Source organism: Lolium rigidum, chromosome 5, assembly GCF_022539505.1.
Source record: "Lolium rigidum isolate FL_2022 chromosome 5, APGP_CSIRO_Lrig_0.1, whole genome shotgun sequence".
NCBI classification, from domain to species: Eukaryota; Viridiplantae; Streptophyta; class Magnoliopsida; order Poales; family Poaceae; genus Lolium; species Lolium rigidum.
In genome coordinates this window covers 262,466,754-262,480,763 of record NC_061512.1, presented here as the reverse complement: position 1 = coordinate 262,480,763, position 14,010 = coordinate 262,466,754, and the positions used below count along the sequence as shown (strand labels likewise).

The window sequence follows — 14,010 nt, the reverse complement described above, 5'->3', positions numbered from 1 at the left end:
ATCGTCGGGTTAGGCCCATAGGCGACGAAAAATGCCCCTTAGTTGACGATTTTGGGACGTTGTCTATCAGAACTTTTCTTGTAGTGTCTAAAGAAAGCCTTAACAACTGCTCCTATAGTTGAACCGCCTGATTGGAATTTACCTTTTGAAATTATGTGTGATGCTAGTGATTTTGCTGTAGGTGCTGTTCTCGGACAACGAGTAGATAAAAAATTGAATGTTATTCATTATGCTAGTAAAACTCTAGATGCTGCTCAAAGAAATTATGCTACAACTGAAAAAGAGTTATTAGCCGTAGTTTTTGCATGTGACAAGTTTAGACCCTATATTGTTGATTCAAAAGTCACAATTCATACTGATCATGCAGCAATTAGGTACCTTATGGAAAAGAAAGATGCTAAGCCGAGGCTTATTAGATGGGTTCTTCTTTTGCAAGAATTTGATTTACATATTGTAGATAGGAAAGGTGTTGATAATCCTGTTGCTGATAATTTGTCTAGATTGGAAAATATTACTTATGATCCTGTTCCTGTTAATGATAGTTTTCCAAATGAACAATTGGTTGTAATAAAGGTGAGCTCGCGAGAGAGCCCTTGGTATGCTGATTATGCTAACTTTATTGTTTCGAAGTATTTGCCTCCAACCTTTTCAGCTCAGCAAAGGAGGAAATTCTTTTATGATTTGAGGCATTATTTTTGGGATGACCCACACTTATATAAAGAAGGAGTGGATGGTATTATGCGAAGATGTGTCCCAGAATATGAACAACAAGAGATATTGAGTAAATGCCATGGGAGTGCTTATGGAGGACATCACGCGGAGATAGAACCGCACAAAAGGTTCTACAATCAGGTTTTTATTGGCCAACACTTTTCAAGGATGCAAGGAAGTTTATTTTATCTTGTGATGAATGTCAAAGAGTTGGTAATATCTCTAGACGCAATGAAATGCCTATGAATTATACTCTTGTTATTGAACCATTTGATTGTTGGGGATTTGACTTCATGGGTCCTTTCCCTTCTTCAGAAGGTAATACTCATATACTTGTCGCTGTTGATTATGTTACTAAATGGGTAGAAGCTATACCTACAAAAAGTGCTGATGGTGAGACCTCTATAAAAATGCTTGTAGATGTTATATTTCCTAGATTTGGAGTACCTAGATATATTATGACTGATGGAGGTTCTCATTTTATTCATGGTGGTTTTAGAAAAACTCTTGCCAAATATGGTATTAATCATAGAATTGCTTCAGCTTATCATCCTCAAACTAGTGGGCAAGTAGAATTATCAAATAGAGAAATTAAAGCTATCTTGGGAAAGACTCGTTAATAAATCTAGAAAGAATTGGGCTAGTAAGTTAAAGGAAGCATTGTGGGCTTATAGAACTGCTTATAAAAATCCTATGGGCATGTCTCCTTATAAAATGGTTTATGGAAAAGCTTGTCATTTACCTTTAGAATTAGAGCACAAAGCTTATTGGGTTGTAAGAGAACTTAATAAAGACTTTAAACTTGCCGGTAAGAAAAGGTTGCTACAATTGAGTTCTTTAGATGAATGGAGAAGTGAAGCTTATGAAAATGCTAAACTTTTTAAGGAGAAAGTTAAGAAGTGGCATGATAGAAGAATTATTAAAAGAGAATTTAATGTTGGAGATAAAGTTCTATTGTATCGGTCTCGTCTCAGATTTTTTGCAGGAAAATTACTCTCAAAATGGGAAGGACCATATGTTATTGAGGAGGTATATCGTTCGGGAGCAATAAAAATTAGCTCTTTGGAAGGTAACGCCACACAAGTAGTGAATGGACAAAGACTCAAGCATTATATTTACGGAGATTCTTATAATGAAGATATTGATATTATTCAAGCAATAACTCCGGAAGCTTTCATCAAAGATCAAATTGACGATTCTGCGAGTCCGACTTTGAATAGGTAACGAGTTTTAGTAATGAAAAGTCCGCGTTTAGCTTTCCGAACAATATTTCTGTTGTTTTTAGAAAATATGAAAAATTACGGGATCGAAACGGAGTGGAGGAGACGCGCGAGGGCCCGTCACCATAGGCCGGCGCGGGCCCCACCTTGGCCGCGCCGCCCTATGGGGACAGCCCCTCGGTGTCCCGTTTCCACTCGTTTTCGGCCTGGAACCTTCCTTTTGTCGTAAAAATATTTGCTATATAATCCCCCGGATCTCCAGAGGTCCGTATATCGTTTTCTCGTCGTGTTTTGTTTCGAGCTGTTTTACGCCGGGATGCTGTTTTGATCTAGAAGCACTATGGTCTCCAACAACAAAGACAAGGAGCCTTGGAAGGAAGAGATGGATGAAAGGATCGATAAGGAGAAGAAGAAGATAGCATCGGCAAAAGGAGAGTGGGAAACTATGGAGAGTAAGCCAATTTTGGTGGGATCGGTTAACGCTGGGCGTTCTTTTTCTCATAACTTGCAGGGACTTCTTCCGCCTGCTCTGAGCCTCGACTCTTTCCCTTGTGTGGAGGAAGCAATACGGGTTGCCGATGAGTTTTGTGATCAATATCGTGCTCTAAGAAGGGAAGTGGAGATACTTCAGGAGGAGAACCAGCGACTTCGCGGAATCGTTGGAATATTACTCAATTCCCAGCACAAGGCCGCCACCGCCACATTCAGATAACAATGATTCTCTTCAAGTTTTGGTGCAGAATTGCAAAACTGAGAAGCTGAAGCTGAAGGAGATCCTTAAGAAGCGCGAGAAGAATCCATCACCATCACCGCCGAAGGAGTAACTCATCATCGGTATTGGCATCCCCTTGGTTTATTCCAAGCTTGGGGGAGTGCCGCGGTATCACATCATCATTACCTTTATCTTTTACTATCAAGTAGTGTCATATCATGAGTAGGGAAGTTATCATATGGAATAGTTTGCAATGTGGAAGTATCTCTCTTAGTTGGTTATCTATGTATCCGTTGGTGTGAGTTATCGTTATGGAATATTAATGAGAAGTCTTATCATTTACTTGTTGCACACCTTATTTTAGTTTGCAATTTCTTTTATATGATTACTCTTGACATTAGTATTGAAATCACTTTGGGAGCATCAAGTAAATCTATTTGGTTTTGGCAAACTTAGCATTGGTCAATAGCAACAACACCATGATGTTTAAATAAAAAAGGGAAATAAATTTAGATATATTACTCTATGTTAATGAGTTTAGTATTCGAAGTTAAAATTGCTTGTGCTTATGAGAAAGATGCATGATTGTCTCTATCACATGTATATTTGTTTGTTTCCTTCAACCTTTATGCTTGCTATCAAACCTTGCTAGCCAAAGACCTGTATTGAGAGGGAATGCTTCTCATACATCCAAAATCTTAGACCAAACCCATGCCATTTGTGTCCACCATAACTACCTACTATGTGGTATTTTGCGCCACTCCAAGTAAATACTTCATGTGCTACCTTTAAATAATTCAAACTATATTACTCTTTATTTGTGTCAATGTTTCATAGCTCATGAGGAAGTATGTGGTGTTTTATCTTTCAATCTTGTTGGGCGGACTTTCACCAATGGACTAGTGGCACATCCGCTTATCCAATAACTTTGCAATAAGAGCCGGCAACGGGGTTCCCGGCCCCAATTAATAACTTTCACTAATAATTCTCTTCACATGTTTTGCCCCGATTTATCGGTAAGCAACTTAATTTTGCAATAGACACTCCTCCATGGTATGTGAATGTTGGAAGGCACCCGAGGATTCGGTTAGCCATGGCTTGTGAAAGCAAAGGTTGGGGGGAGTGTCATCCATAATAAAACTAAAATACATGTGTAAACAAAAGAGAAGGGGGATGATCTACCTTGCTGGTAGAGATGTCGTCCTCCAAGGGAGCCGCTCTTGGAAGGTCTGTTTGGCAAGGGGGTTAGAGTACCCGCTACCATTCGTTGACAACAACAAACACCACTCAAAATCTTACTTTTATGCTCTTTACATGATTTCAAAACTTGAAAAGCTCTGGCACATGATTTAATCCCTGCTTCCCTCTGCGGAGGACCTATCTTTTACTTTTATGTTGAGTCAGTAAACCTATTTCCCTGTATCTTAAGCAAGCAATTGAGTTGTTGTGAACCAACCATTTATGCTATGATTTAGTTAATCATGTCTTTTATGCTTTCTTGTTTAGTACAAATTTTATCTGAATGAATATGACTTTGAAAGTTATCAATGATTATGAGGAGATTGTTATGATTGAGAATGAAAGCCCTGCTATATAAATTCTAATATGAAAGCTTTGCTTAGAAAATAAGAGCAATCCGTTAGTAGTTCTCTGACCAAGAACAAAGTTTGCCATAACCATTTGTGATTTCCTATGCACCTTTACTTGTGATTTCTCTTTACTTATTTCAAGTTGAGTTATATGAAGGGAATGTTTACTAGAATGTCTTGTGTGAATCAATATGATGCTTCTTGTCCGTATTTTATTTATCGACTCCTCACTCCATAAACATGTGGTCTTGTTTATTGAGCTCAGTTCGCTTGGGGACAAGCGAGGTCTAAGCTTGGGGGGAGTTGATACGTCCATTTTGCATCACTATTTTATATCATAACTTGCTGTTATTCATTGATATATTTCATATTTAGAGATGATACTTATGTTATTTCATCTATTTTGCATGTTTCGTGATCATTGGAGAATTATTCACCGGAGCCAGGATTCTGCTGGAAAAAGCACCGTCAGGACGCCATATTTCTGAAGATCAACAATTGACGAAAATTACACGAAAATTCCTATTTTTCCAGAAGACGAAGGGAGCCAAAAGGGGGAGCCGGGAGGAGCCACCATAGGCCCCCCCATAGGCCGGCGCGGGCCCTGGCCTGGCCGCGCCGCCTTGTGGGGAGGGGGCCCACAGCCCCTGATACGTCCAATTTGCATCACTATTTTGTATCATAATTTGCTGTTATTCATTGATATATTTCATATTGGGACACAATACTTATGTTATTTCATCTATTTTGCATGTTTCATCATTATTGGAGGATCAAGCACCGGAGCCGAGATTCTGCTGGAAAAGCACCGTCGAACGCAATATTTCGGAAGATCAAGCTGTGGAAGGGAATTTCACGTAAATTCCTATTTTTCCGGATGACGGAGGGAGCCGGAAGGGGAAGAAGAGAGGAGCCCACTGTGGGCCCGGACCATGGGGCGGCGCGGCCCATGGCTGGCCGCGCCACCCTATGCTGCGGGGGCCCCACAGCCCCTTTCGCCTCCTTTTCTTCGCGTACTCCTTCGTCCCGAAAACCTAAGCCGGATAGAGGACCTCACGGAGGAGTTACAGGCCGCCTCTGCGGGGCGGAGAACACCGGAGAGAAAAGAGCTCTCCGGCGGGCGAGGAATCCGTCGGGGAAATTCCCTCCCGGAGGGGGAAATCGACGCCATCGCCATCGTCATCGAGCGGGACATCATCTCCATCATCATCATCATCATCTCCACCATCTACACCGCCATCACCACCGCTGCACCTCGTCACCGCTGTAACAATTCGGGTTAAATCTTGATTGTTTGATAGGGAAACTCTCCCGGTGTTATTCTATACTTGTTGTAGATGCTATTGAGTGAAACCATTGAACCAAGGTTTATGTTCGGATTGTTATTCATCATCATATCACCTCTGATTGTATTCCATATGATGTCTCGTGAGTAGTTCGTTTAGTTCTTGAGGACATGGGTGAAGTCTAAATGCTAGTAGTGAATTATGGTTGAGTAATATTCAATGTTATGATATTTAAGTTGTGGTGTCATTCTTCTAGTGGTGTCGTGTGAACGTCGACTACACGACACTTCACCATTTATGGGCCTAGGGGAGTGCATCTTGTATTCGGTTGCTAATTGCGGGGTTGTCGGAGTGACAGAAACCTAAGCCCCCGTTAGTATATCGATGCAGGAGGGATCGCAGGATCTCAGAGTTTAAGAGCTGTGGTTAGATTTATCTTAATTACTTTCTTGTAGTTGCGGATGCTTGCAAGGGGTATAATCACAAGTATGTATTAGTCCTAGGAAGGACGGTGCATTAGCATAGGTTCACCCACACAACACTTATCAAAACAATGAAGATTATTTAGCCACATGAAGCGAAAGTACTAGACTAAAATCCCCGTGTGTCCTCAAGAGCGTTTGGTCATTATAAGTAAACAAACCGGCTTGTCCTTTGTGCTAAAAAGGATTGGGCCACTCGCTGCAATTATTTCCCTCGCATTTTATTTACTTGTACTTTATTTATCTGCAATATCAAAACCCCTTGAATACTTGTACGTGAGCATTTACAGTGAATCCTTCATCGAAACTGCTTGTCAACACCTTCCGCTCCTCGTTGGGTTCGACACTCTTATTTATCGAAAGTACTACGATACACCCCCTATACTTGTGGGTCATCAGCCCCCTCTGGCCGCCTCTCCTTCGCGTACTTCTTCGTCCCGAAAACCTAAGCCCCGGGGAGTTACGGAGAATTGACAGAGCCGCCTCTGCGGGGCGGAGAAACACCAGAGAGAAAAGAGCTCTCCGGCGGGCAGGAATCCGCGGGGAAATTCCCTCCCGGAGGGGAAATCGACGCCATCGCCATCGTCATCGAGCTGGACATCATCTCCATCGCCATCACCATCATCTCCATCATCTACACCGCCATCTCCACCGCTGCATCTCGCCACCGCTCGTAACGATTTGGGTTGGATCTTGATTGTTTGATAGGGGAAACTCTCCCGGTGTTGATTACTACTTGTTATTGATGCTATTGAGTGAAACCATTGAACCAAGGTTTATGTTCAGATTGTTATTCATCATCATATCACCTATGATCATGTTCCATATGATTTCTCATGAGTAGTTCGTTTAGTTCTTGAGGACATGGGTGAAGTCTGGATGTTAGTAGTGAATTATTGTTGAGTAGTATTCAATGTTATGATATTTAAGTTGTGGTGTTACTCTTCTAGTGGTGTCATGTGAACGTCGACTACATGATACTTCACCTTTATGGGTCTAGGGGAGTGCATCTTGTATTCGTTTGCTAATTGTGGGGTTGCCGGAGTGACAGCAACCTAAACCCCCGTTAGTATATCGGTGCAGGAGGGATAGCGGGATCTCGAGTTTAAGGTCTGTGGTTAGATTTATCTTAATTACTTTCTTGTATTTGCGGATGCTTGCAAGGGGTATAATCACAAGTATGTATTAGTCCTAGGAAGGGCGGTGCATTAGCATAGGTTCACCCACACAACACTTATCAAAACAATGAAGATTAATCAGCCGTATGAAGCGAAAGCACTAGACTAAAATCCCCGTGTGTCCTCAAGAACGTTTGGTCATTATAAGTAAACAAACCGGCTTGTCCTTTGTGCTAAGAAGGATTGGGCCACTCGCTGCAATTATTTCTCTCGCATTTTATTTACTTGTACTTTATTTATCTGCTATATTAAAACCCCTTGAATACTTGTCTGTGAGCATTTACAGTGAATCCTTCATCGAAACTGCTTGTCAACACCTTCTGCTCCTCGTTGGGTTCGACACTCTTATTTATCGAAAGTACTACGATACACCCCCTATACTTGTGGGTCATCAATGACGCGCAACGAGCTCTGCTTCAGGTCCGCCTCCACCATCGACAGCACATCCGCGGCATCTACTCCAGTAATTTTCCCTGGGCGTGGACATGGTCCTCGGTGGCGTGCAGCGAGACGATGTCGTCGAGTTTGGTGAAGGCAAAGGGGAAAATGGGTTCGAGCTGGACGCTGGAGATCCACAGCTCCAGGTAGGTCTTCCGCGCCCACTGGTTCATCACACGGACCTCCACCCTCTTCTTTCTGTAAGGTCGACGTCCCTCCTCTCGTCGTCAAGCGCCACCACCCCCTTCCGCCGCTGCCGACCACCACACCCTTGTTGCATCTGGCCTCGCGGTCACCGGATCCAACGCGTCCGGACTCGCGGCCACCTGATCCAACATCTCCAACGATGGATCCGGCGATTCATCGCCGGATTGGACCAAAAGGTCCAATATTTTGGTGGAGGGGAGCACAACGAGCCGGGATAAGGTGGAGGCGAGCGCGGCGACGCGAACGTAGGTAAAGCAGAGCACGGCGGCGACGCGAAGGTAGCTAAAGCACATCACGGCGGCGAGGCGTTGGGAACTCGACGGCGACGCGAGGGAAGCAGAGAGCGGAGTAGAGAGAGCGTCGCCTGTCTAGCGAGTGGAGGGGGCCGGGAGAGGAGTGCGACCCCGACAGACACGAGGGCAATTTTGGAAACTCGGTAAACTTCCATGCCTAAAAAAATTTGAACGTGAAATGGATAACATCTTATATTTCTGCATGGAGGGAGTAGTTAAGAATGATCGTCGATTTTGACCAACCTTTAGATCAACATCGAACGGACCACACTCTTTTCCTTTCATTTTGGAGTAAAGTAATACTACAACCCTAAAACATTTAAGATTGTGATTCAGGAAACTTCAGTCGCACGAGCTATATTCGTTTTCAGAAATTTCAGTAAATCTGATGAAATAAGCATCCGACTTTTTTTTTTCATCTCCGTGACCGATTTCAGTAAGGAAAAAGCTGACGTTCCCCCGGGGGAACCAAGTTCTGATCCTCCGCCTCTGTCGCATGACGCGTGTCCCTTTGCTGGCAGAAACGACGGGAGGCATGTGGGTGGGTCCCACCGCCCTTATCCTCTCCCTGCTCGTCTTCTTCATCTCACCGGTCCTCCCCAGCCGCTCCCGCTTATCCCATGGCCCGAACCATCTGACTGCAGCACTCCACAGAAAGTCGCCGGATCCCCGCACCACCGCGGCGCTCGTCTGGTGTACCTATCTGCGTCTCTTCCCGAATCCCCTCTCCACTAGTCAGCATTTTTTCCATCCCCGCCACCGTGCAGCCGTGCTCCATGCCTGGTCCTCACCAGTCACCACCACCCGGCGCGTCGCTCGCATCGGCTGTCGCCGCCATGGATCTCCAGCAGACGCCGGCGTCTTCCTGCAATTTCTCGCCCGCTGCTACAAACGGCCGTTCGCGCTGCTACATAAGGCCGCTACCGCTGCTATAGAAGGCCGCCACCGCTGCTACAGATGGCCATCCGCGCTGCCCTAAAAGTTCGCCGGCGCGGCTACCCAAGGCAGGTGGCGCTGCTACAAAAGGCTGTCCACGCTGCTACAAAAGTTCGCTGGCGCTGCTACACAAGGGCGGCGGCTCTGCTACAAACGGCCGGCGGCGCTGCTACACAAGGTCGGCGGCGCTGCTACAACCGGCCGGCGGCGCTGCTACAACCGGCCGGCGGCGCTGCTACGCAAGGTCGGCGGCGCTGCTACACAAGTTCGCCGGTGCTGCTACACAAGGCCAGCGGCTCTGCTACAGCTGGCCGGCGGCGCTGTTACACAAGGTCGGCGGCGTGCCGCAAGCCGTCCACCACCGACGGCCGGCGCGCTTCAAGTATCGCCATTGTTGTTGCAGCTGCTGTAAGCAGCGCCGCCGGTTCCTGCAAGGTGGACAAGGTGCTACAAGGCTCGCCTCTCTCGGTCATGGCTGCGGCTCACGACGAATCTCTCTCTCTCTCTCTCGGTGTTGACGGCTCACGTGGTGCTCCGCCGGTCTCGAGAATGTTGATGCACAGAGAGGATGTGGTCTGGGTTCGCTTTTTTGTCGTCTTGTTGTTGTTGCGCGTGCGAGGGAAGAAGGCCGGGGTCGGGGGAAAGTGACGATATCGTGGGAAGAAGATGCAACTGAGCGGACGCATTGGACGGCCGCGGACCCGGGGGATCGGAGATTTGATCCCCCGGGGGACGCTCAGCGCTTCCCTTTCAGTAAACACGAAGTATTTGATCTGTCCCCACTCCTGACAATATCCCCCTCCCCTCCAGCATTCACTCTCCTCGCTCCCGTCCCCCATCGCGCCGCACAAACTCGACCTCGCCGCCGACGCCGCCGCCATGCCGGAGGACGTCGAGATGAACGACTCCGCCGCGCCCGCAGCCGCCGCCACCCCCGCGGCCGCCGACGCCCCGGCGCCCGCGCCCGCTCTCTCTACCTTGCAACGTGAGTAGCCCTTCCTCTCCCCCAAAACCCTAGCCCATCTTCCGGCGCGCAGCGGGGCGGTACCTAACGCGTGTATCCCCGGCGGCGCGTGCAGATCTGAAGGAGATCGCGTCGGTGGTCGAGGCCGGGTCGCTGACCAAGGAGGTGCGCCGGATCTCCCGCGCCGTGCGCCACACCGTCGCCCTCCGCCGCCGCCTCGCCCCCCGCGACGTCGCGGCCTTCCTCGCCTTCGCGCTGCCCCCTTCCTCCGACGCCTTCGCCCGCCTCTCCCCGCTCCTGCCCAAGGTATTTTCAGCATGCAACTTCAGTGCGCTCCTCCTAGTTTTCGAGAGTATAGAAACCAGCAATTTTTCCTGAATCTGGTGGCACCACAGAGGATTTGGGCATCGCATGCTGTGTTTGTTTGTATGAATGCGTCTTGGCTGCCGAATCGCACGGTAGATCGTTCTGGATTGATTGGCGTTTTAGAAGCGAATGGGGAACTCATAATCTGGATAAAATTGTTGCCAAGAAATTGAGTTTCACTATTGGAGTTCATGTCAGACCTGGTTCCTTCTGTTCCCATGCTTTGCTGAATATCATCGTAGATCGTTTTGGACTGATTGACTTTTAGAAGTGAATGGAAGCTCATAACTACATTATTGCTGTAAAGCAACTGTTACAATATGGTAATGTGGTACAAGCATTTTTTTGTAATTTCATATTGTGCAATTGGGTTTCACTATTGAAGTTCATGTCAAACCTGGTTCCTTCTGTTCCCATGCTTTGCTAAATAACATCGTAGATCATTTTGTACCGATTGACTTTTAGGAGTGAAGGGAAACTCATAACTACATCATTGTTGTAAAGTAACTGTTACAGTATGGTTATGTGGGGTACAAGCATTGAGCAAGTTCATATTTTACAGTTGAGTTTCACCATTGAAGTTCATGTCAAACCTGGTCCCTTCTGTTTTGATGCTTTGCTGAATGACATGGTAGATCTTTCTGGATTGATTGGATTTTTGGAAGCGAATGGAAAACCATAATCTAGATAATCGTTGTAAAGCAACTGTTGCTGATGGTTATGCGGTACAAGCATTTGAGTTTTTGCAATTAAGTTTTCACAATTGAAGTTCATGGTGAACTTGGTTCCTTCTGTTCTGATGCTTAATTGGTACTCCCCAAATTGAGTACTACGTAGTTTCAAATTGACGCGAAGGGGTTAAAACTTCCAGTTTCATTCTGCACACATCAAAAATTTGAAACTGGAGTCTTCTCTTGCTCAAAGGTTTTTGACATTCATCTTGATGTTATCATTTTTTAGGAAGATGGAAGTGAGATGGATGTTGATACTGCAGCTCCAGCAGCTCAAGTTTCAATCAAGCATGGTCTCCCGGAGATTGAAATATACTGCTACTTGCTTGTGTTGATTTTCCTTATTGATCACAAGAAGTACGATGAGGTATGTCTTGGAATTTCCTCCACTTCATCATCATTTGTGAAACATACCAACTTGATTTTCTCCCCAGGCTAAAGCATGTGCCAATGCTAGCATTGCTCGTCTGAAGAATCTCAATAGGAGGACTGTTGATGTTTTGGCTTCTAGGCTGTACTCGTATTACTCATATGCCCATGAACTCACCAACAGCCTTGCTGAAATTCGTGGGTGAGTTATTCCAACTATCATGAATTGTTGGTCTCAGTATGCTCTCGCGTCTCTCTGAGTAGTAACCAGTTACTTTATCCTGTTTGGTCCTGCTTTCATGTGCCTCATACAATTGGTGCTCTGCAGAACACTCCTGGGGTTGCACAGGATGGCAACTTTGCACCGTGATGAGCTTGGCCAGGTTGTCCTGAGACCTTAGTCTTCAGTTTTAGATTTACAACTTAAATATTGTCGAGTCATGTGGTTGACTTTTGGTTTCTATGACAGGAAACCCTTCTTAACCTGCTTCTTCGCAATTACCTGCACTACAACTTGTATGACCAGGCAGAAAAACTTAGGTCAAAGGCACCACGTTTTGAAGCACATTCCAATCAGCAGGTAATCATCATTCATAAAGTAGTTTATTTGCTCTCCTGTTTGTATGCTAAGTTGTTACAGTTGAATTAGAAATGCAATATTCCTTTATTGTTTGTGCTGAGGCTGGTTATCGATTTAATGATGAATGGCCTATGAAATTGTCATTTGCTTATGTAGAGATCTTACTGTAGACCAGTACTAACCTCTCTACTTCTACCACAGTTCTGCCGGTATCTCTTCTACTTGGGAAAAATTAGAACAATTCAGCTGGAATACACTGATGCTAAAGAGAGCCTCTTGCAAGCTGCACGAAAAGCACCCACTGCAGCTCGTGGATTCCGCATTCAGTGCAACAAATGGGCTATAATAGTAAGGCTACTCTTAGGGGAGATACCGGAGAGGACTGTTTTCATGCAGAAAGGAATGAAGGCAGCTTTGACACCATATTTTGAGCTTACAAATGTAAGTTCACTTTCCTTAAAAAAACGACGGCACTGCTGCATGGTACATTCTTAATTGCTTTTCATGTATGATATGCAGGCTGTTAGGGTTGGGGACCTAGAATTGTTCAAAGCTGTTGCAGAAAAATTTGCAAGCACTTTCAGTGCAGACAGGACATCCAATTTGATTGTGAGGCTGCGCCACAATGTCATTCGGACTGGACTGCGCAACATTAGCATATCATATTCACGGATCTCCCTTCCTGACATTGCCAAGAAATTGAGGTTGGATTCTGAGAACCCTGTTGCTGATGCTGAGTGCATTGTTGCTAAGGCCATCAGAGATGGGGCAGTTGATGCCACCATTGATCATGCCAATGGTTGGGTGGTGTCAAAAGAGACCGGTGATGTGTACTCAACGAATGAGCCACAGGCTGCCTTCAACTCCAGGATTGCATTTTGTCTGAACATGCACAATGAGGCAGTCAAGGCTCTGAGATTTCCCCCGAATTCTCACAAGGAAAAAGAAAGCGCTGAGAAGAGGCGAGAGAGACTCCAGCAGGAGGAAGAACTCGCAAAACACATGGCCGAGGAAGACGATGATGACTTCTAGATTGGCTACCCCTCGGTGCGTTCAGCTGCTGCATGTTCCATTTAAAAAATGCTGAGGGCTACTCTGTCAATCTTAGGAGCCGCAAGATCTCTGATCTACATGCGGGGACAATTTGAATCATGCAATGCTTGATATTGTTACTCGTGTGGTTTATTTATGTTCCTAACAATTCTTTTATTACCACAAATTGTTTAGGAAGCAACTTATTTTCCCCTGAGATTCTGTAATCGAGGAAGCAAAGAGCCACAACAGATCACTGTGTTTTTGCATCGCATTTCATGTTTGCTTTGTGGGAAGCTGATTTGGGGACAAGTTCAGTGCGTCAACTTCTTTTTTGCTGTACGTGATTCATCATTATGCTGGAGTGTAGCGTGTGTTAATAATCAGTCTCTACATACTACTTTTTTTACAACCTCTACATGCTATATTTTGGTGGCTCATACTTTGTCATTATTAACATCAGAGAGGTTTACAGCATCAGTAACATATTGTCATCTTGCTGAGCTGCTGTATGTCGTGTCTCCACGGTTGCGATGGATTTTGTATTATACCATGTTTTCCTTGTACTTATTCACATGTTTCATTGTTTTAGATTGTGCTGTCGTTAGGACTTCCCATGCCATGAATTGCATTTCCTGCGGTAAAGCATCATATATGCTGTGGTCTTGTGGATAGGTATTGGGCAACAAAGATCCCGGACAAAAAGTTAGCAATATCAGGAACATTTCGGCAGTACCATTGAATCACAAGAAGGATTAGAGTTGTCCAGTAGAGTCGTGCAAGTGTGGGTTAAGTTTAGGATTTTAAGTACACTATGGTCAAGGCTCTGTATCTCACATAGGCACCGGGGAGTCAATGAAGTCGTTTCCGTGTCTCATCTTGTTTTCTTCTGACCCTTAGGCTGGCCCATAAAAAT

General features: G+C 45.3%; 1 protein-coding gene across 2 annotated transcripts; it reads left to right on the top strand.

The window, feature by feature from the left end:
• Window positions 1–9,931: 9,931 nt before the first annotated feature.
• Window positions 9,932–13,574, top strand: LOC124652176 (probable 26S proteasome non-ATPase regulatory subunit 3). 2 transcript variants are annotated; one of them, XM_047191196.1, is made up of 9 exons: window positions 9,932–10,037; window positions 10,132–10,322; window positions 11,343–11,480; window positions 11,548–11,684; window positions 11,811–11,865; window positions 11,952–12,062; window positions 12,264–12,503; window positions 12,582–13,109; window positions 13,290–13,574. In XM_047191196.1, the coding sequence occupies exons 1-8, from the start codon at window positions 9,932–9,934 to the stop codon at window positions 13,092–13,094; spliced, it is 1,491 nt and encodes a 496-aa protein (XP_047047152.1). In that variant the 3' UTR covers window positions 13,095–13,109; window positions 13,290–13,574. The 2 variants fall into 2 exon arrangements, with proteins under 2 accessions (XP_047047152.1, XP_047047151.1); XM_047191195.1 differs by having other exon boundaries at window positions 12,582–13,574.
• Window positions 13,575–14,010: the final 436 nt, after the last annotated feature.